We start from the raw sequence: 22,511 nt of genomic DNA, 5'->3' as shown, positions 1-22,511 counted from the left end.
TACCACTGATAAGTCTAGAAGGGTCATGAACCTCCAATGACTGAAGTACGGGAGTAGGACTTGTCGATGGAGTTCCTCTTGTGGACTAGTTGCCGTAACCTGCTGAGCAGGTCTGCAAGTCGCTATACACTTCCGGAAGGTACTTCTCTACGAGATCTATTATGTGGTCAAGTCCCAACTCCAAATACTCTGCACCACCGCTGAAAGCTGCGGAGTGTGTGTGCCACCCTGCTGCTTAAGGTAATACATGGCTGTCACGTTGTCCGTCTTGAAAAGGATCACCTTGTGTTGGACTTGATGGCAGAAGGCTGTGATTGCAAGCAGGAAGGGCCACCAGCTCCAAGTAGCTGATGTGAAAGCTCTGTTGGTAGGGTGTCCACATACCCTGGTTGATCATGTGCTGCAAATGGGCCTTCAATTCAGAGAGGAAAGCGTCAGTAGTGATGATCAGCTGTGAAACTGGGTCTAGAAAGGGCCTCCCCAGCAACAATTTATTGCACCACTGTTAAGAGCGGTAGGTGTTTGCCCGAATCAACATTAGATCCTCCCATTGACCCTTCACCAGTGGCCATTGTGCTGCTTGGCACTCGAAGAGGAGGCTCAAGTAGTATGCATGAGGAACTATGGCAGTGCAAGAAGGCATCATGCAAAGAAGGTGCATTACCGTTCTGACTGTTAAGTGGCTACGTGGATGAAAAAGATGAAGTAACAGTTGGAAAGCTTGAACCCGTGCTTGGGTGGGGTAAGCTTTCCCAGTGACAGTTTTGAGAAGTGCGTCTAAAAAGGCATGGACCTGAAGGGGTTAAATATGAGGCTTGACTGGATTGATTGTAAAGATTAGATTGTGTAAAAGATCTAATGTGGTCTGAGGGTGGGAAAGACACTTTAGCCTGTTTGCACTCTTGATCAGCCAGTCATTCAAGTAGAAGAACACATGTATGCTGCTCCTTCTGAGATGAGCGGCCACAACAGCAAGGCATTTTGTAAATACCCTGGGGGCCGTAGTGACCCTCAAGTGCAGTACTCTGAACTGATAGTGCTAGCCAATTAGTTATAGATTTGTTACCTTAGAATAGATACCCCAGCAATACCAAACCCGGAGGTGGGTCTGCGAACCACAAGTCCTGGAGAACAGAACGGCCAAAGAAGCCGTCTCTCCGGACTTGGCTGTCAAGGCGGTAGTGTTTCGTGAACGTGTGCAGAGATGCCCACGCAGCTGCCTGACAGATGTCACTGAGGGGGACTCCCTGTCCCAAAGCAGTCATAGCTGCTGTCGCCCTGGCAGAATGGGTGCGCAGTCCCACTGTGGGCTCATTCTTTGGCAAGGAGTAGCAAGCTTTGATGCACAAAATGACCCACCTGGAGATGCTCTGTTTGTGCACGGACCGACATGCCTTTGGCGCCCACGTAGCCAACAAAGACCTGGTCATCCACCCGGAATTGCGTGGTGCGATCCAAATAAAAGAAAAGCGCACGTTTTGGATCCAGGTGGTGGAGCCTCTCTTCCTCCTTAGAAGGATGCGGAGGCGGAAAGAAGGTGGGCAAAGTGATGGTCTGACAAATGTGGAAAGAAGTAACTACGCTGGGAAGAAAGGAAGGTCTGGTTCTGAGGACGACTTTGACCGGATGAACAGCCAGAAAAGGTGGCTTTGAAGAAAGAGCTTGTAGCTCACTCACCCTGCGAGCAGAGGTGATGGCAACCAGAAAAGCAGTCTTTAGAGGAAGAAGTCTGAGAGGACAGTTATGAAGAGGCTCAAAGGGAGCGCACATAAGGTAAAAACCAAATGCACAAGTCACTACTTGTGTAACGATATATCTGCAAGAGACATTAGTTAGTGATAGATTCCTTACCTTAGAATATCCCCAGGCGTCAGACTGGATCCGGAAAGTTTTGATAGCAGTACTCCTGCGCGTCAGTAGGTGGCGTCGTGCGGCTCCGTGTCCGTTGCTGGCGTCGAAAGCGCAGAGATAACATCACGGAGATTACTTGGGTGCCACCCATGCGCGCTGACGTCAGTTCTGTACACGACTTTCCGTGCCAGGAACGCAGAGCCATGCAAGAAACTGACCACTGGTGCCAAGAAACTAGGGCCCTGAAAGGGATGACCTTAACCCTAGAAACCAGTTTGCAGAACAGGGAGGAAGGGTGGGGCGGTAAGGAATCTATCACTAACTAATGTCTCTTACAGATATATCGTTACACAAGTAGTAACTTGTGCATCTGAAAGAGACACGTTAGTGATAGATTCCTTACCTTAGAATAGATACCCCAGCAATACCAACCCCGGTGGTGAGTCTGAGAATAGATTACACCAGAAAGTCACAGAGAACAGAACGGCCAAAGAAGCCGTCACTCCGGACGAGACTGTCAAGGCAGTAATGCTTGGTAAACGTATGCAGCGAGGCCAATGTAGCTGCCTGACAAATGTCCTGCAAGGGGACGCCGCGTCCCAAGGCAGTAGTGGCTGCCGTCGCCCTGGTAGAATGGGCACGCAGCCCAACAGGAGGCTCCTTCTTAGCCAACGAGTAACAGGCCTTGATGCAGAGAACGACCCACAGAGAGATGGTCCGTTTGTGCACAGCCCGACCTCTTTAGGCACCCACATAGCCAACAAAGAGCTGATCATCCACCCGGAACTGCCGTGTGCGCTGCAGGTAAAACGAGAGCGCACGTTTTGGATCCAGACGGTGGAGCCTCTCTTCCTCTTTCGAAGGATGCGGAGGCGGAAAGAAGGTGGGCAAAGTGATGGTCTGCCCGATGTGGAAGGGCGTAACAACCTTTGGCAAAAAAGAAGGACGGGTCCTTAAAACCACCTTGTCTGGATGGGCGGAAAGGAGGTTTGGAAGAAAGTGCCTGGAGCTCACTCACTCCTCTGGCAGAGGTGATAGCTACCAGGAAAGCCGTCTTGAGAGTGAGGAGACGCAAAGGACAGGTATGAAGGGGCTCGAAGGAAGCGCACATCAAGACAAGGTTTAAGACCCATTGAGGCATTATGAACGGCACAGGAGGACACGTGTGCGTAATGTCTTTTAGGAAATGGTTAACAACCGGGGACTTAAAAAGAGAAGGCTGATCTGGAAGCCGTAAAAAGGCGGATTTGACCGAAAGGTAACCTTTGAGAGTGCCCAGAGCAGAGCCCTGCCAGGCCAAAGAAAGAAGGAACTGGAGGACTTCGGAAAGAGGGGCAGAAATGGGATCCACAGCCCTAGCTGTGCACCATGCCACAAACTTGTTCCACCTGCAGGCGTATACCGTTTTAGTCAAGGGACGCCTGGCTGCCAGTATGCCATCACAGACTTCAGAAGGAAGATCGAAAGCTGTCAACTGTCGCCACTCAATCTCCACGCATGGAGGTGGAGGCTGGACAGGTTCAGGTGGAGGACCGTCCCCTGCTGCTGCAACAGAAGGTCCTCCCGAAGAGGCAGTCGGATCGGGGGATCGATCGCCATGCTAAGTTGCTCGGGATACCAGTATCTTCGTGCCCAATCTGGAGCCACAAGGATGACTTGGGCTGGATCGCGCCGGATCTTCTTCAGCACTCTGGGCAGAAGTGGTATAGGCGTACAACAGACCGCAACTCCACTCGAGACGCAATGCGTTGCCGAGAGAGTGACGCCTTGGAAATTTCAACGTGCAGAACTGATGACATTGCGCATTCTCTTCGGCGGCGAATAGATCTAACCAAGGCTCTCCCCACTGCTGAAAGAGACCTTCCACCACGTCAGAGTTCAGACGCCATTCGTGATCCATCAAGCTCCGGCGGCTGAGTTCGTCCGCCCTGGTGTTCAGGTGATGCCTTGATGTTCCAGCCATGTCCAGAGGCGCAGTGCCTAGTATAGTAGGTAATAACTTCCAAGGCAATTGTAATAAGGTAATTGTCACAATGAATGTCTATTTCAGGAGACAAAACCAAAATTTGTCTAAAAAAGCACAGTGTACCACAATAGATGATTATAAATAAACTTTTTTCTTTATTATAAAGAAATGATGATTTGTTATATAAAAATATTTTGTTTGGCCATATACAATCACAGATTAAAAAGAGGAATACATTTTTCCAATATGTAAAAATAAATCAAATTTGTTTGTGATTATTTTTGTTATTATTGTTGAATTAATACACCATGGAATTTGTGTATAATGATCACTGTGCTTTTTTAGACAAATTTTGGTTTTGTCTCCTGAAATAGACATTCATTGTGACAATTACCTTATTACAATTGCCTTGGAAGTTATTACCTACTATGCTTATTGCCCTGTCCTAGGAATTGATATATATACTCTACAGGGGGTCCTTGATATTTTCAGAGGCGCAGAGCCTCCTGACATAGGGTCCAGGACCCCACCCCGCCCTGTTTGTTGCAATACCACATGGTGGTGGTGTTGTCCGTGAACACCTGCACCACACTTCCCCGGACAGAGGGAAGGAATGCCTTCAGTGCAAGACTGATCGCCCGAAGCTTCAAAAGGTTGATATGGAGTTGGGACTCCGCCGGAGGCCTCTGATCTCCGCCTCTCCCATGTGGCCACCCTATCCCAGAAGGGGCGTGTCCGTCACCACTGTGTGCTCCGGTTGGGGAAGGTATAGGGATCTGCCATTGACCCAATTGCGATTTGTGAGCCACCACTGCAATTATCGGACAGGTTGCCCTGATGCTGCGCACACTGGAACTTCAGGTCCCACTGCAGAGCCCGCATATGCCATCTGGCATGTGGCACCAGCAGGATGCAGGAGGCCATCAGGCCCAGGAGCTGGAGGGTCATCCTGACAAATCCGGGATAAAAGATGAAAAATCGGAATCATAGCCTGAATATCCCGGACTCGCTGCTCGGGAGGATAAACCCGAGACAGCGTCGAATCCAGAACACAAGGAACCCACAGGCCAAATCCTAGGCCACACTGACATTTTGGGATGGAGCACCAAAGAACAAGCACAATAGAGGTCTGTCCTTGCAGTGGTAGACTCCGGTGTAGACCTTCGTTGGATGACGACATTTGACTTTAAATAAAATCACAGAGGACCTTCATAAAAAGTGAGCTCATGTTTGTCTTTGTATAGAAAAGTCTGCAAATATTTAGTGTGTGCAAAGTGCTACTTATAAAACTAAAAGCATGGATTAGTCAGGACATAACATTCAATTAAATAAAAGCAGGGTAGGTGTAAAAGAAAGATCTCCAGAAGCCAGGCATGCATAGAACCCAAGAACTAGGTGAATAGCAAACTACTAGCTATATAAAATGTCTATTTCGCAACACTGATTAATTCTGTGCCCCAAGCAGACTTCTTATATGGATGTTCAATCCATTGTGCAGAGAAAGAGGACTGGACAGCAATGCACAGAGAAAATGCTGGTGATTCATTAGCTTTAGGGATTCTGTGTTCTGGGGTTCAGATCAACAACATTTAATAACATTTAATAGTTCTAGGCATTTTACTCTTAGGGATCATGTTGTAGGTATTCAAGATGATGGCTACCAAGTGAGATTCTGGCTAGGCCTTACTTAAGTGTCAGGTATTTTGGGTCTTTCCCTTGCTAAATACTGTACAAAATACTGAGGATTTGAAATTCTTGTTCTTTTCAACAAAACAACTTGAAACAAACACATAATACTTCACTTTGCTTAGTCACAACAAGATGTCCAAAATTATTTCACACTGATTTTAATAGTTAAGACTTTACAAATGTATAGGGTGAACTATATTTTTTATAAATATTACCTCTGCAAGATATGTTACAAGACTGAATGTGATATCAGAGAAGGAGTCGTGCAGATAGCGACATACAACATTGATCCAGTTGGCGCAGTCTCTTGAGTAGCTATGAGTGCTATACAGACTCATCATGTGAGCTAAATTAGACAGTGTTGAGGACTTCTCTTCTGCACAAACCTAAAAAGAATTATAAAAATGCTTTATTTTAGGAACACCAGGTGGGAGCCATTTAACAAAAATTGCATATAAAATAAAACTCCAAAACAATAGCGGAATTTAGAAAACATGCGCAATGAAGCAAAAATCACGATCTACAAGACTTTCAACAAGGTTGGCTAAAACAGCTCATTTGGCAGCATTCTCATTTTCTACAAATTCTTAAAATCTATCGAGAAAAATCTGTGAGGAACATTTTGAAAAATTTGGGTGGGGAAATGTTTTGTTTATTCACCTATTTTAGGGCGAATGAACCCTGCTTGATTTTTAAATTGAACTAGTCTGTCTTCCTAATACTTGCTACCACAAATCTGTCCTTTGGCAATAGTATGTGGGAAGAAAGTATGTTTATTTGCAGAACTCGAATCCAGAACCTCTCTAATGAAGGGGAGCTTCTGAGAGGGACTCAGGTGCGACTTCAGCACATTGATGGAGAACCCCGGCAAATGCAGGAGGTCGGCCGTAGTCTGAAGGTGGGTGACGACTGTCTGGGGCGAGCCCGCCTTCAACAGCCAGTCATCGAGGTAGGTGGAAGACTGACACCCCCGACCTGCGCAGATGAGCTGCGACCATCGCCATCACCAGTTATATAAGGAATATATAACTAATATATGTCTTGTACAGATATCGTTAATGAAGGTAAGTAACTTGTTCATCTGAAAGAGACTATTAGTTATGGATTCTTTACCTTAGAATTACCCCCAGGAGTCAGACTTGATCTGGAGAATTCTTCTTCAGCAGGACCCCTCCGCGTTGGTAGGTGGTGTCGGTCGACTCCGTGTTCGTCGATGGCGTCGTGAACACTGGAATGACGTCGCGGTATCTACTTAGACGCCGCCCATACGTGCTGACGTCATTTCTTTCTTTTTCCATGCCCGCCAGCGTAGATCCGGAGAGAGCGGTACCTCTAGTCATTTATTGTCTGTCCTTTTTCGATTTTGTCGACTTCGTTTTTGAGTCGTTTGACTCCTGGTGCACAAGGATGTCACATCAGAGAACCGGCTTCAAACCTCGTGGCTCCTGCCACAAGCTGATGTCGGTGACGGACCCCGATCTCGTGTGCCTCTGGTGTCTGGAGCGCAACCACGACCTGAAGTCGTGCTCAGACTGTCAGGTCATGGCCCGAAGTCCTTGCGGGAGCGGCCCTGAATGCTTCTGGAGGCCCAGCAGTCGGCTCCGCGCTGCTCGAGGTCCCGGGACCGGTCACAGAGCCATCACCACCACTCCTCATCGAAGTCTTCGGGTAAGTCGAAGCACAAAAAGAAGGCGATGAAGCACCGTCGGTCATCGCATTCTCCCCGTCCGTCGGCAGACGCAGGATGCGGAAGGTAGTTGTCCGGCTCCGCCTGCGGAGCCTGTTGGGTCGACTCCGAGCCTCCTTCCCTTCCCAGGAGCCAGAGCAACCCCTGCCCAACTTCGTAGCTTTTACGAAGCCCTCCACTCCATCTTTGGGCAGCCCGACTCTGCCGGTGTGCCTTCAGGTCCCGCGGACTCGGCTGACCATCCGTCAAATCCATTGACGACCCCTCCGCCCCTTCGGACGTCAGTTGTGTCCCCAGCCAACGTCGACCCCATCCTCCTCGACATGGATACGGAGCATTTATTCTGCCCTGGTATTCCCTATCACCCTGAGAGGCAACCAGAGGAGGTTGAGGAGGACTGGGAGGGGTCTGTGGACCCTCTGGCAGAGCAGTTAGAACAACCGTACTGGAGAGAGGAGTTGGGTGAGGCCAGTGGCCTGGATACTTCTCCAGACCTTGGCATGCTTTCTCCCCCTACCGTGGCTATGGAGGAGTGTGCATCACACGCAGTGGTGCTGCGTAGGGCAGCTGAGGACTTAAACCTCGAGCTTCCTACGGTGGCCATCAAGACTAACCTCCTGACCGAGGTGCTTCAACCGGCAGTGGCCTCTTCGGAGCCCCTGCTGCCATTCAAGGAGGCATTCACGGACATCCTTCTGGGCACTTGGTCCAAGCCCAGCACAGGGGCACCTGTGGATAGGATGATTGCCCGATGCCACCACCCGGCCCTGGGCGACCCCATTTTCCTCTCTCAACACCCTACCCCTGAGAGCTTGGCAGTCCAAGCCTCTTCTTCCAAGGGCGCATTCCCTACCGCTCCACCTGATAGGGAATCCAAGAAGCTGGATCACCTTGAGAAGACTAGGTTTTCTTCCGCCAGCTTAGGACTGCGGTCAGTAAACACTGCATGCTTCTTGGGCCGTTACACCCACTCTGTGTGGGATTCGGTCGGGCAGTTGCTGCCACAGTGCCCGTAGGAGGCCCAGGACGTTCTCTCCAATGCCATTGCTGAGGGTGGAATAACAGCGAAGTTCGCCATACAATGTGGACTTGACACCGCCAACTCGCTAGGCTGGACGATTTCAACGTCAGTAGCCTTGAGATGCTACGCCTGGCTGAGGTCCACTGGCTTTTCGGGCGATGTCCAATCGACTCTTTTGGACACGCTCTGATGGAAGTCGCTTGTTTGGCGACAAAACAGGCATCACACTTGAGCGCTTTAAGGATTCTAGGGCTACGGCCAGATCATTGGGCCCCGCTACCATCTCTCACCCTGCGCAGTCTGCTTTTCACCCCTTCAGTGGCTACGGAAGGGGTGCCCCACCACAATCCGCCCAGAGCCACAAGCCTGCACAAACTGTTCAGCCTCTGCGCGACCAAGGATGTGGGACCCAGCGTCATGGGTCAGAGGGCCAGCGGGTAGGCACTCCACCTGTGCCCCTTCGGCAGCAGCCTCCAAACCTTCCTGGTCTGACCCTTCAGGGCCATCAGTTGACAGTGGGCGGCAGGATTTGCCATCACCTCCCCCAGTGGCAGAACATCACATCGGATGAGTGGGTTTTGCAGATACTCCGAGACAGTCCGAGACTTCCCCTCCATCCATGCCACCTACATTCCAACGCATGTCGGAGGATCACTTGGTCCTTCTCCGCCAGGAAGTCACGGCTCTCCTAGCCAAGGGAGCTATCGAGCGCATCCCTGTGCCAGAAGTAGGTCATGGTTGCTACTCCCACTACTTTCTGGTGCCCAAGAAGGACAAAGGCCTGCGTCCTATCTTGGATCTCAGGGACGTCAACAGCTTCCTTATGAAGGAGAAGTTCAAGATGTTGACATTGGCTCAGATTCTGTCTGTTCTCGACCCTGGAGACTGGATGGTAACGTTGGACTTGCAGGACTCATTTTTACAACCTTCTACTGCCTGCCCACTGACGTTACCTACGGTCCACGGTAGACCACAAGCATTTTCAGTTTACCGTGCTCCCCTTTGGCCTTACCAGCACCACTTGGGTGTTCGCTAAAGTGATGGCGATGGTCACAGCTCATCTGCGCAGATCAGGGTTTCCAGTCGTCCCCTATCTCGACGACTGGCTGTTGAAGGCGGGCTCGCCCCTGGATGTTGTCTCCCACTTCCAGACTACGGTGGACCTTCTGCATTTGCTGGTGTTCACTATCAACGTGCCATAGTCCCACCTGATTCCCTCTCAGAAGCTCATCGGAGCGGTTCTGAACACAACGCATTTTCGGGCTTATCCCCCCGAACAGCGAGTCCGCGATATTCAAGCTATGATTGCGATCTTTCAGCCTCTATCCTGGGTTTCAGTCAGAATGACCCTGAGGCTACTGGGCCTCATAGCCTCCTGCATCCTGCTGGTGAATCATGCCAGATGGCATATGCAGGCTCTGCAGTGGTACCCGAAGTTCCAGTATGTACAGCATCAGGGGAATCGGTACAATTGCATTCAGATCTCGGAGGGCACTGTACACCAATTGCAGTGGTGGCTTTCGAACCAGTATGGGTTAACAGCAGATCCCTCAGAAATCGGAGCCAGGGGATCAACAAAGCACTATCTAGCTGAATACAGTCCTTGACAACGTCCCTTGTAAACATTAGTTCCTCAGACAGCCAAATGTTAGCCCATGAAAACAAAGTGGCAGTATCTATTCGATCCTGTAAAAATTCCAGCCCTAACTCACGATGGCATAAGCATTAGCCTTTTAATAAATTTATTTTCCACAACCTGTAGGTGGGGGATTTTGTGGTAACCTCAAACTCCTGCCCCATAGTATGCGACAGATAAGACATTTAGCTATATATAGGGTACCCAGCTCAGGCACCGATTTGTGACCTAGTTTACAGGCAAAGCGAAATAGCCCCTTCACAACCCGGCTGGAATGTTGCACCCTGGCGGTGACTAGGGGACCTCAATTCATAGTATTACTAAAATTATTCCCCAGGTATGTAAAATTAGTCAGCTTATCAATAGTCTTTCCTCTTACAGAAAACTTCCTTGTTTTAGTTGATTTGGGGCCACACACCATAATATAAGATTAATAAAATTGACTTTTAAGTCTAGAGCCGACATAAAATCCTTAAAAGCATTGAGTGACTTTTGAAGGCTGTTTGCAGTCAAAGCCATTAGCACAGTGTCATCCGCATATGATAATAGTGGGACCGGGTTGCCACCGATTCAGGGAAAGTCAAATTCCTTGTCTATAAAAAATACCTCAAGACCATTGGTACAAATTAAAAAAAGGAATGGAGCTAAAATACACCCCTGCCGTACACTTTCTGTAGAGACAATAGGCCTAATCTTTTCCTCCTGGGAACCATATCTTATAGTAACAGTGGTAGAGGCATGAAGCCTGCGTAGAAGGGAAATGAGAAATTCCTCAACACCCATTATCTCCATTAGTGCACACAACTTATCCCGGTTAACAGTATCAAAGCGCTGGACAAGTCCATGAACGCCAGGGGGATAGAACCACCCATGGCCCTCAAGTACTTGCCCATAATCAGGGACAGGTTGAGGCACTGCTCTGTAGTGCCTAACCTCTCCTGAAGCCATATTGTGTCCTTGACATGACCCCTATGTCGGTCGCCCAGGGTCGATCCTCGCTTTCCTCCTCTAACTGAACACATTTTGGATTAAATATAGCCGGGAAATTGGATTCCCAATCATCCCCTAAGATCAGAGAGTCCATCTGCCCAACCTCATCCATAAAGAAGGGAAGATTAATGATATTCCAAAAGCTTATAAGAGTCTTCAAGGGCACTGGCTCTCTCCAAATCTTTCCAAGCTAATCTCCTCAGTTCTTCCCTCCGTTGATTAATAGTACTGTTATATGCCTGTCTTGTGCTTTTAATTTGGGTTCTATCATGAGGATTTGCATGAAGGGCCATTTTAAGATTCTTTTGGGCTCTGGAGCACTCTGTATTATCTGCTCCCTTATCTGTACGGGTCTAGTAAGTCTTTTAGCTACGTCTGCACAAACAAGTTAAAAATCGTGAATGACCTTATTGGGGCGTGGGGGTGGGGGGTGGGGGGGGGGGGGGGGGGGAATTGAAGGCATCTTATAATAGGGTCTACATTCGCTGCCACAATTTTTCCTTCAAATTCTGTAGAGTATATTTTACCCCAGTTTAATCTTACCTCTTCGAGCGGTCATAATGAATAAGGTGACCATCACCTTTCCCTATCAGGGCTATTATACTAAGGGAGATAGTGGGGGGATTATGATCACTGGCGTTATTTGATTTACCTCCAAATCACCAACAAGTGGCAAATACCTCCTCGAAATGAACATAAAATCTATAAAACTCCCCCTACCTCCTCCAATATAAGTGGGGCACTATGCTACAAGGCTAGTGGCCGAATCATTGATAAGGTCCAAGTCATTATCAATAATTAAATAATTTAAGGCCTTGCCCTGTGGTGTATGAATAATAATCGACTGAGGTTGGTCTCCAAGTGCAGCAGCCCACAAACTCGTTTGGTGCTATGCATGCAGGTAGTGCAGTTCAAATCCCACAACCATAGAATACACAATGGCGGCCACTTCCCTGAAATGGTGTTGATTTCTGCCTGTAGGGCTTTAATAACATGGCAGCTATTTTGGTCAAAGATGTTGTAATACCAGTTTCCCAACAGATACTTGACCCGCATCAGGTTAGAAATCATGACTAGTTGGTACCAGGCTGAGGAAATAATGACAGAGGGTTGTACAGACCCATATTTTACAGAATGTCCGAGGCTATCTCTAGATTGATGAGTTATAAACTAGATCTACTTGTTGTGGCTGTACTACCCGCACATACGGGCAGTCAGTCGATTTCACTCAAACGAGAGAGCTTCTCAAAACGGTTAGGATGGAAAAATGAGGAGGACTGGGAAGGGGGATCTATTCTGTCGTATCAATACGGGCTGTCTAGTGTTGGTCCCCTGGTTGGGAGGATAGAAAAAAACAAGTGGACGAACCTTAATCAATTCACTAGCTGAATTGCTGAGATGTGTCAGGACGAAATGCGCACGCCCAGCTTTACTGAAGTTAAGCACAACACAATCCCCATCCACACGTTTAACCATATTGCCCAAGCAGCTCACCCTCCTAGCCATGATAATATCTTCAGGACAGTTTGTTGGCGTGCAGATTTGTTTAGACTCTGGCAGCTTTCTTGTTGTCCAGGGGGGAGATGGAGGACCCCTGTCAAGATCAATGTGTACGGTGTACAGTCTGGGGGTAGATCTAAAATATCGATTAAGCCCCGCCCACCCTGAGGACCATGCACTGTTCCATTTGTATTTGTGAAGCCTTGTGGATGTCTCCCCCCACCCAGAGGGCCAGGGTTTGCTTGATTATTGTCCCCATGTCCCTGCTTTCGGTTGTCCCCAAAGGAATTCCTTTCCTGCCCCAAACTCCCAGATGTCGAAGGCATTGAACTATTGTTGATGAGGGGGTGGCTCTTGGGGGGAGATCTGGTTATTTGTAATAAATAGGCCACTTATAGGGGCCGACCGACTCAGAGGCACGAATGGTAACATCATTTACCCTCTTATTAGAGCAGCTTGGTTGGGTGGCCATATCGTCTTGTTTTCCAGTTATCATTATTTTCCCTGAACCATTCAATAGTCAGACAAGATCCTCTTCTATGCAGGCTAAACGGGCTAAAATGGGTGCAAAGGCTTCCTGCACTACTTTACTGAATCTATCAGTGGATATGTCAGTTTCATCCTGTGCGGAAGTTCTTCCTCCGCCAACACAAGATTCACATGGGAGGGTTTGTTTAGATCTCTTTACCCTTGGTGAATGTCCCTTCAGTCTATGGTCAACCCCTGCCCCATGCCAATTGGTACGGTTCTTCTTTCCTCCTGTTGCAATCTGGCACCCAGTCTCTACCGTGGCCGGGCGGGGGGTAGGTTCAGCACCATTTTGTGTGGCACATATATCTCCCTGGTCCAGGATTACAACAGTTGTCGAGAGTGGAGCCTGTAGCCTCTGACCAACATCAGTGTCAGCCACAGCTATACAAGAGTCAGATGGCAGGAGCTGGTAGGTCAGGGAGTGGGGCTGATGAGATTCTACGCTCCACCAGTTCTATTTCATTATTGATAGCCCCAACCGCCTTTTGAAGGAAAACGTCTAAAGTTGTGTCAGTATGTGTTACAGCTGGCGTTGGTTTCCTTTTCCCCCTGCTGAAGATTGCCTTGTGGCTAGAAGAAGTTAGAACTTTCTTACCTTCACAGAGCTTCAGCCAATTGTGTCCTGTCGTCTTTATCCCGGAATCCAAGCAGGAAAAACCAAGAAGGTAGGCCCAGCCAGGCCTCCACCCGGCTCCGATGGGTGTGGACAGGCCCGCCCTTGGCCCAGGAGCCTGAGCTGTCTTTATGCGCCTCTGGAAGACCACGTTGGCGCCTCCTGGCGCGAAGGATACTGCGGAATGGAGTCCCCGGTCTAAAGTGTGGCGTGAGGCTGTGAAGGGCTCCCGCGTTGTGTGAGCCTCGAGTTGTACGTCTCCAGGCGCGGGAAGACCACGTTGGCGCCTCCTGTCGCTAAGGATACTGGGGAATGGAGTCCCTGGACTACAGTGCGGCGTGTGGCTGTGAAGGAGCAGTCTTTGATTTTTTATTGCAGTGCTAGTTGTGACTGGCGGTAAAAGACTCCACGACTAGCTATGCGTGAGAGGCTTCTGAGAGCTGGAGCCGATGTGCAACCCTACACTGGCAGACAGAGGCCTCCAGCCTAGTGCCTGGGTGCCTTCCCTTGCAGTCAATGCATCTTGGCATTCAAAGGGCCTTCCCTTCACTCCTCTCCGCTTCCCAGCTATGTGCGGCCATTTCAAAACAGGTTGCCTTTTATAGAGTTCAGTAGACTGGGCGTGCCCTTTCGGCGGCTGAATAGTCAATTAATGGAAAGAAAATCCGTCCGGTGTTTATTGCACCCTTTCATACGCAGCTTCTTCTTTCACATAGTGCTGATGAGAAATGGAGCAATCAAGTTCTTCGCTGCCGCCGGAAGCTCTGCGCCAACACGGGAAGTGTTAAAGGCATGCTCTGCAGAAGCACCACGTGCAACCTGGAAGTGCTGGTTTGACAGTGATGGCGCGTGTGGATAGCCGCAGGAACCGAGGGCCAGAAGAGTCTCAATCTCCACTGCTGTTTGTTGCTCAGCCTTCCCTCGCTACTGACACCTAAATCACCCTGGAAGGGTGATCTCGGCACAGCCACAGGACATAGACAGGGAGGCAACTGAATTAGAACGGAGTTGCCTCCAGTTCTTTACTGAAAAGAGAATAATTTGAACAAGTTCAGATATGATGGGGCAGTTTGTTCCAGTAAATAGGGGCTAGGTAGGAAAAAGACTTGCCCCATAGATCTGGAATTTTTGACATGAGGGACAATAAGCAGAGCTATGTCCCTAGAACTAAGGAGTCTGGGGGGGCAATAGTGAGTGCGTTTTCAAGCCAGAAAGCACTTTTTTTTTTCCTGTCAGGTTTTTGTGTGTGAGACAGTACATTTTAAAAATTATTGTGTCCTGGACTGGTGGCCAATGTAAGGAGCGCAAGATGGGAGCAGAAGCAGCGCCTGATGGAAGGTTGCAAATGAGGCAAGCGGCGCTGGTCTGCACAACTAGCAGTTCTGACTGCAGCATCCCATTTGCAGAGGCCAATAATGCACTAGCGTAGTTAAGAGGACTAATCACAAGGACCTGAACCACCGTTTTCCACGCAGTGGGTGGAAGAAACGGAAAAGCTCTTCTTAGCAAGCGCATGATTTGAAAAGAGGAGCCTGAAATGGACATCACCTGCTCTTTCTTAGTAAGAGATTGGTCAAGACAGGCTCCCAAATTCTTAACCACCTGTTTGGGAATAGGAGCATTGCCAAGTTAAGCGCACCATCAATAAGGTTTCCAGTGCTGTTGGATCTTACCAAACAGCATAATCTCTGTTTTTCTGGCGTTCAGCTGTAGACAGTTGTCCGTCAGCCAGGGAGCAATTGCAGTCATCCCAGATGAAAACCTTTTTTTTGCTTTGAACAAGTCTTTGTCAAAGGAGATTAGAAGTAGGGCTCCGGTTTTATGGTATTTATTTTTTTGACATTTCAGTCTGTATTTATCCATATTTATTTTTTGCTAATTTTATCAGTATTTATCCATCTTTATTTTAGGTTTTGTGAAAAAATTAAGCTTAAACTGGTAAATTTCCACATTTATTTAACCGATAAATAAGCACTCATGCTTGAATCCCTGCTGGGTTTCAGTGATATGAACATCTGCAGAACATAAATCAATGCCCTTATTCAAAGCAAATTTCATTATCAACCATGTGCATATCTACTCTTTCCTAAACTTCATTTCTTTAACCCACTCACCTATCAATCCACACAGCTATTGGCCTGGCAGTCATGGTAGAGTATTTAGAATCACTCAAAAACAACCCAATTTCCGTTTTTATCCACATTTAAAAATAAATACAGACCAGGAAATAAATGTTTTTTTGTCTGTATATATCTGTAAAAACGGAAAACAGGGAGCCTTAATTATAAGCTGTGTATCGTCCGCATACAATATTATTTCAAAGCCAAAGGCTTTTACAATCTTGGCAAGGGGGGCAACATATATGTTGAACAGTAAGGGACTAAGACAAGAGCTCTGGAGTACCCCTTTGCCCAGCATCATAATCCAGGATAAAAAAAAAAAAACAAGATAATAGTTTCGTTCGGTTGGAAAGAAAGTCCCCACACCAGTTTGGCTTTCTCCTATGAATTCCAATCTCCTGCAGCCTGCGAAGAAACCTAGATTGAGACACAGTATTGAATGCTGCGGTCAAGTTCAGCAGCACTTGCACAGATGGTATGCTAGCATCTAAAGAACAACTAATGTGGTCAGTGACAGCTACCAATGCTGTCTCAGTACTCCGTAAAGGTCAGAAACCAGATTGAGATGGGTCCAAGATCTTTTTAACCTCTAGGTACTCCGAGAGTTGTTCATTTATTAATCCTTCCAGAAGCGTACCCAGCAGAGGAAGCAACGAGATTGGGTGATAGTTGGCAAGGTTGGATGGGGACAGTTGAACCATTTTTTTTTTTTTATTGGCCTAACCCGAGTCGCTTTCCAACTGATTTTTTTCTAGTATTGACAGATAGATTGACTAAGAAACAATTGACAGGGGCCAGCTGGTTAGACAAAGCAGCAGAGATTTTAGGAGGGCAGATCCCGATTTGGCTGAGGCAAGCGCTTTCTGAATTTTGTTCAACGCCTTAAACTTTCCTAGCCGTTAATCACTAACAAACAAGGATAGGAGGACATTGGTGTCCTCAGGAAGGCAAGGAAAGTTCTGGTAAATATAATTAATTTTGTTTTCATAATGATTAGCCAATGAATCACAAAGAGATTGTGATGTCTGTATTTCTTAGGAGCATGCTCTAGGGTTTGTGAACTCATTGAGCACTATAAATAGAACTAGAACAGAACATTGAGATTGACCATGCTCATGAATTCCTGCCCCACCAAACTGTGTGTAATGGGATGTTTTAGGAAGACTGGCTCACCCGGGACAGGGAAGAGGCATCTAGCTTTCAGCCTATTTACTGGTGGTCCAGAACACGGCTGTGTCTGTATCCCAAGAAGGGCGTATTGGGGGGAGGGAGGGGGGCGGCAGAGAAGGGACTCATTTATAGGTAGTAGAGGCTCAGCACTAGTTTGTCAGTGTTTGAGGACTTAAGGACACTGATTTTCACCTCTATATTGGGCAACTGGAGATCATGAACCACACCACTTGCCGCATCAAAACTGCAAAGGAGACGCTTTCTTCAGTACCTGCCCCAGGTGGAGAGACAAATCCAGTGTCTGAAGAAGTATCCAGTCCACTGATCTCTCGCAGTTAATCATACCAGTTGTACTCAGTATAGAGGTGAGCAAATTCGTCCTCTTCCTCACAATGGAATCGATTACATTATGCAGATTTGTAAGGTCCACTATCACCCAGGAGGGTATACTGGTGCTGAGCAGGGGTGAGCCTAGCCAAACCTAGGGCATAATGGGCCTACTCGAAAAAAACAGGTCTTAAAGCTTCTTGCGGAATTCAAGAAGTGAGAAGGAGCTCTTATGTGTAGTGGCAGGTCGCTCCACACTTTAGGAGTGATGTAGGAGAAGGTTCGACCACCGGATCTGGTTTTCTGTACACACAGGACAGGTGCAATAGTTGTTTGGTCAAGTGGCAGTGTCTGGAAGGTTTGCGAGATCAGATGATATTGAAAAGGATTGGTCCAAAAACGATTATGGATGATCTGTATCCTTCCTCGAGGCAAGTGCAATGTATCAGAGTTCAATGGTTTGCTGGAAGGCTGCAGCCCACAGGGATCAGAAAAGCCTTGCTCAAAGACTGAGAACACATCAGCTGTTCCACGTCTCTTGTTGACGGCGTCAATGCCCCAACATTGTCGGGCAAGACAGACAGACAGCACCGAAACCAATGTTGTCTAGAGGTTTCAACTGGCACCGATGGTAGACCAGTCAGACGGATACCAGGTGGAGTTCCTTGTGGTTCCTTGGGGACCAGAGTTGTGCCAGAGGGAGCCTGCAGCGTGACAAAGAGACAGAGCACAGTTTTGCACAACTCATGTATTTGTTGAAGCATCGCTGAGGGACTTGGAAAATAAGGTTGCCATGGGATACAAATTTGATTTGCCTCCAAGGAGATCAAGTTCGAGAGAGAAACAGAGAGGCACATTTAAGCCTTAGTGACTTCTCAGAAGGTAAGGACTGATGGGAAAGGGCAGAGTCCTGCTAAGACTTCTTCTTCTCATTTTTTTTTTTTTACTTACCCGAGTACTTTAACTGTGCCAAACATCTGCTATGGGATTGGATTTTCTCATTGTTTTATATTTCATTTTCACGCAGGAAGAGAAGATGGGGACTACTTTGTAGATCGATGGGGATTGTTGGACAAGAGGCCATTGAACTGAAGTGTTAGTTAGAGCCCTCTAGCATCATCTTCGGGACATAAAGCACCAAGGTAGAAGTTTGTAAAGGCACAGAGGGCCTGATTCACAAAAACCCTCCGCACTCATGGCGGAGGTCCTGCAGTCACGGGGGAGTCTCTGCACTTAGGCGGATTTTCTGCTGTAGGAAACTGGGTGTCTGTTGCATTACCCCCACACGCTTTGCCTGGTTTTTGAAGTAACCTCGCCTGAAAGTGTACAGGGTCCCTGGCAACCAGGTCCCCTATGCCAGAGCTCCTTCCCTAAACTGTACCATTTGTCTCCCAATGAACAAGTTACTTACCTTCGGTAACGATGTATCTGTAAGAAACATTAGTTAGTTTGATTCCTCACCTTAGAATATCCCCGGGCGCCAGACTGTATCCGGAAGATTTTTCGTCAGCAATACCCCTTGCGCGTTGCTAGGCGTCGTCTGCGGCTCCGCGTCCGTCGTCGGCGTCGTGCGCCGGAATGACGTCGTCGGAGTACTTAGACGCCGCCCTCGCGCGCTGACGTCAGTTCTTGTACATAGCTTTCCGCGCCAGGAACGCAGAGCCATGCAAAGACCGACACTGGTGCCAAAAATAAAATCTAGGGGCCTGAAGAACAAGTTACTTACCTTCGGTAACGATGTATCTGTAAGAAACATTAGTTAGTTAGATTCCTCACCTTAGAATATCCCCAGGCGTCAGACTGGATCCGGAAGATTTTTCGTCAGCAATACCCCTTGCGCGTCGCTAGGCGTCGTCTACGGCTCCGCGTCCGTCGTCGGCGTCGTGCGCCGGAATGACGTCGTCGGAGTACTTAGACGCCGCCCTCGCGCGCTGACGTCAGTTCTTGTACATAGCTTTCCGCGCCAGGAACGCAGAGCCATGCAAAGACCGACACTGGTGCCAAAAATAAAATCTAGGGGCCTGAAAAGGATAACCTTAGATTCCTCGCCTTAGAATAGATACCCAAGCAATACCATCCCCGGTGGTGGGTCTGCGAACCAAGATCACACCAGAAAGTCCTGGAGGACAGAACGGCCAAAGAAGCCTTCCCTCCGGACTTGGCTGTCAAGGCAATAATGCCTGGCAAACGTGTGTAGCGAAGCCCACGTCGCCGCCTGACAGATGTCCTGCAAAGGGACACCCCGTCCCAAAGCAGTAGTAGCCGCTGTGGCCCGAGTAGAATGGGCGCGCAGCCCAACAGGAGGGTCCTTTTTTGCCAAGGAGTAACACATTTTGATGCACAAAACGACCCACCGAGAGATGGTCCGTTTGTGCACAGCTTTCCCCTTCTTAGCACCCACGTATCCAACGAAAAGTTGGTCGTCCACCCGGAACTGCTCTGTGCGGTCCAGATAAAAGGAGAGCGCACATTTTGGGTCCAGACGGTGGAGCCTCTCTTCCTCTTTGGAAGCATGCGGAAAGAAGGTGGGCAAGGTGACAGACTGCCCAAGATGAAAGGGGGTCACCACTTTCGGAAGAAAGGAGGGACGAGGCCGAAGGACAACCTTGTCCGGATGAACAGAGAGAAAAGGAGGCTTTGAGGATAAAGCCTGGAGCTCACTCACCCGTCTAGCCGAGGTGATGTCTACCAGAAAAGCAGTCTTAAGCGTCAGCAGACGAAGAGGACAATTATGAAGAGGCTCAAAGGGAGCGCACATTAGAAATGTGAGAACAAGATTCAAGTCTCACTGAGGCATTACAAAAGGGACAGGAGGGAACGTGTGAGTAATGCCTTTTAGAAAGCGTGTAACTACAGGGGACTTGAAAAGAGAAGGCATATCAGGAAGCCGCAAGAAGGCAGAGATGGCAGCAAGATAACCTTTCAAGGTGCCCAGGGCAGAGCCCTGCTGGGCGAAAGAAAGAAGAAAGAGGAGAACCTCAGAAAGAGGGGCGGAAAGGGGATCCACAGCCTTTGCTGTGCACCATGCCACAAATTTGTTCCACCGGCAGGCGTATACCGTCTTTGTGGAGGGACGCCTGGCTGCCAGAATGACATCACAGACTTCAGGAGGCAAGTCAAATGGCATCAACTGCCGCCGCTCAATCTCCACGCATGGAGGTGGAGGCTGGACAGGTTCAGGTGGAGGACCGTCCCCTGCTGCTGCGACAGAAGATCCTCCCGATGGGGCAGACGTATCGGAGGATCGGTCAACATACTGAGTACCTCGGGATACCAGTACCTTCGTGCCCAATCCGGAGCCACCAAGATGACTTGGGCCCGGTGGTGCCTGATCTTCTTCAGCACTCTGGGCAGAAATGGTATAGGCGGAAAGGCTTACAACAGACCGCAACTCCACTCGTGACGAAAAGCGTCGCCGAGCGAGTGCCGCCTTGGAAATTCCAACGCGCAGAACGGCTGACATTGCGCGTTCTCTTCGGTGGCGAATAGATCTAACCAAGGCTCTCCCCACTGCTGAAAGAGACCTTGCGCCACTTCGGAGTTCAGACGCCATTCGTGATCCATCATGCACCGGCGGCTGAGTTAGTCTGCTCTGGCGTTCAGAGAGCCCTACAGATGTTGAACCACTAGGGTGACGCCCTGGTGTTCCAGCCATGTCCAGAGGCGCAGAGCCTCCTGACAAAGGGTCCACGACCCCACCCCGCCCTGTTTGTTGCAATACCACATGGCGGTGGTGTTGTCCGTGAACACCTGCACGACACTTCCCCTGACAGAGGGAAGGAAGGCTTTCAGTGCAAGTCGGATCGCTCTCAACTCCAACAGGTTGATGTGGAGACGAGACTCCGCCGGAGACCAGAGGCCTCTGATCTCCGCCTCTCCCATATGGCCACCCCATCCCAGGAGGGACAAATCCGTCACTACGACATGCTCCGGTTGGGGAAGGGAGAGGCTCTTGCCCGTGACCCAATCGCGGTCCGTGAGCCACCACTGCACTGCTGTGCAGTGCCCTCCGAGATCAAGACATGGTCGGACAGGTTGCAGTGATGCTGGGCCCACTGAAACTTCAGGTCCCACTGCAGAGCCCGCATGCGCCACCTGGCGTGATGCACTAGTAGGATGCAGGAGGCCATCAGCCCCAGAAGACGCAACACTAGCCTGACCGAAACCCAGGATAGAGGCCGAAAGATGGGAATCAGGGCCTGAATATCCCGGACCCGCTGTTGCGGCGGATAGACCCGGAACTGCGCCGAATCAAGAACCGCTCCGATGAAGAGGAGCTTTTGAGAGGGACTCAGGTGTGACTTCGGCACATTGATGGAAAACCCCAGCAAATGCAGGAGATCCGCCGTAGTCTGGAGGTGGGAGACGACTGCCTGGGGCGAGCCCGCCTTCAACAACCAGTCGTCGAGATAGGGGAAGACTGGAACCCCTGATCTGCGCAGATGAGCTGCGACCACCGCCATCACTTTCGTGAACACCCGAGGGGCACTGGTAAGGCCGAAGGGGATCACGGTAAACTGAAAGTGCTCTTGATCCACCGTGAACCGCAGGTAACGGGGATGTGGAAATATGCGTCCTGCAAGTCCAACGCTACCATCCAGTCTCCAGGGTCTAGGGCAGCTAGAACCTGAGCCAAAGTCAACATCTTGAACCTCTCCTTCCGGAGGAAGGCATTGACGTTCCGGAGGTCCAAGATAGGGCGTAGGCCCCCTTTGCCCTTCTTGGGAACCAGAAAGTAGTGGGAATAACAACCACGACCTACTTCTGGGCTCGGAACGCGCTCTACGGCCCCCTTGGCCAAGAGGGCAGAAACTTCCTCGTGGAGAAGATTCAAATGATCCCCCGAGATACGGTGGTGCTGCGGTGGCATGGCTGGAGGGGTCGTCTCGAAGGGGAGGGAGTAGTCCCTTCGGACGATTTGCAGCACCCACCTGTCCGATGTGATGGACCACCAGTGGAGCAGGAGATGGCGAACTCTGCCGCCCACTGGCGTGGAATGGGCCTGAAAGCTCGGACTAGGAAGGCTTTGAGGCGGATGCTGCCGGGGTGGATGTGGGCTGACCGAGTCGTCCTCCAGAACCGCCTCGGCGGAAACCACGTCCGCGACCGCACGCAGGTTGGTTCTGCGGCTGGTGGCTAGGCGTACGTGAGGAGGCACCCCTTCCTTGGCCACGAAAGGGGCGAAAGGCAGAAGTTTGCAACCGCGGGGCCGAGAGGCCCAAGGACTTGGCCGTAGCCCGGGAGTCCTTAAAGCGATTCAGCGCACTGTCCGCTTTCTCACCAAAAAGGCGAGTGCCATCAAAGGGCATGTCCATGAGAGTGCTCTAGACATCACCCGAAAAGGACGTGGACCGCAGCCAGGTGTGACGTCTAAGCGCCACCGTGGTAGAAATCGCCCTACCCAGCGAGT

At 49.5% G+C, this 22,511-nt stretch overlaps 1 protein-coding gene across 19 annotated transcripts in view; it reads right to left on the bottom strand.

Annotated features, from left to right (window-relative positions):
* Positions 1-22,511, bottom strand: part of FRYL (FRY like transcription coactivator) — a 2,516,714-nt gene that overhangs the window by 460,761 nt on the left and 2,033,442 nt on the right. For all 19 annotated transcript variants that reach the window (XM_085642132.1, XM_085642134.1, XM_085642126.1 and 16 more), the window contains one exon: positions 5,722-5,892. In XM_085642132.1, the coding sequence (XP_085498258.1) occupies positions 5,722-5,892 (171 nt within the window). The remainder of the gene's footprint in view (positions 1-5,721; positions 5,893-22,511) is intronic.

This window comes from Triturus cristatus, chromosome 2_2 (genome assembly GCF_964204655.1).
Source record: "Triturus cristatus chromosome 2_2, aTriCri1.1, whole genome shotgun sequence".
Classification (NCBI taxonomy): Eukaryota; Metazoa; Chordata; class Amphibia; order Caudata; family Salamandridae; genus Triturus; species Triturus cristatus.
This window is presented reverse-complemented; position numbering and strand designations above follow the sequence as displayed.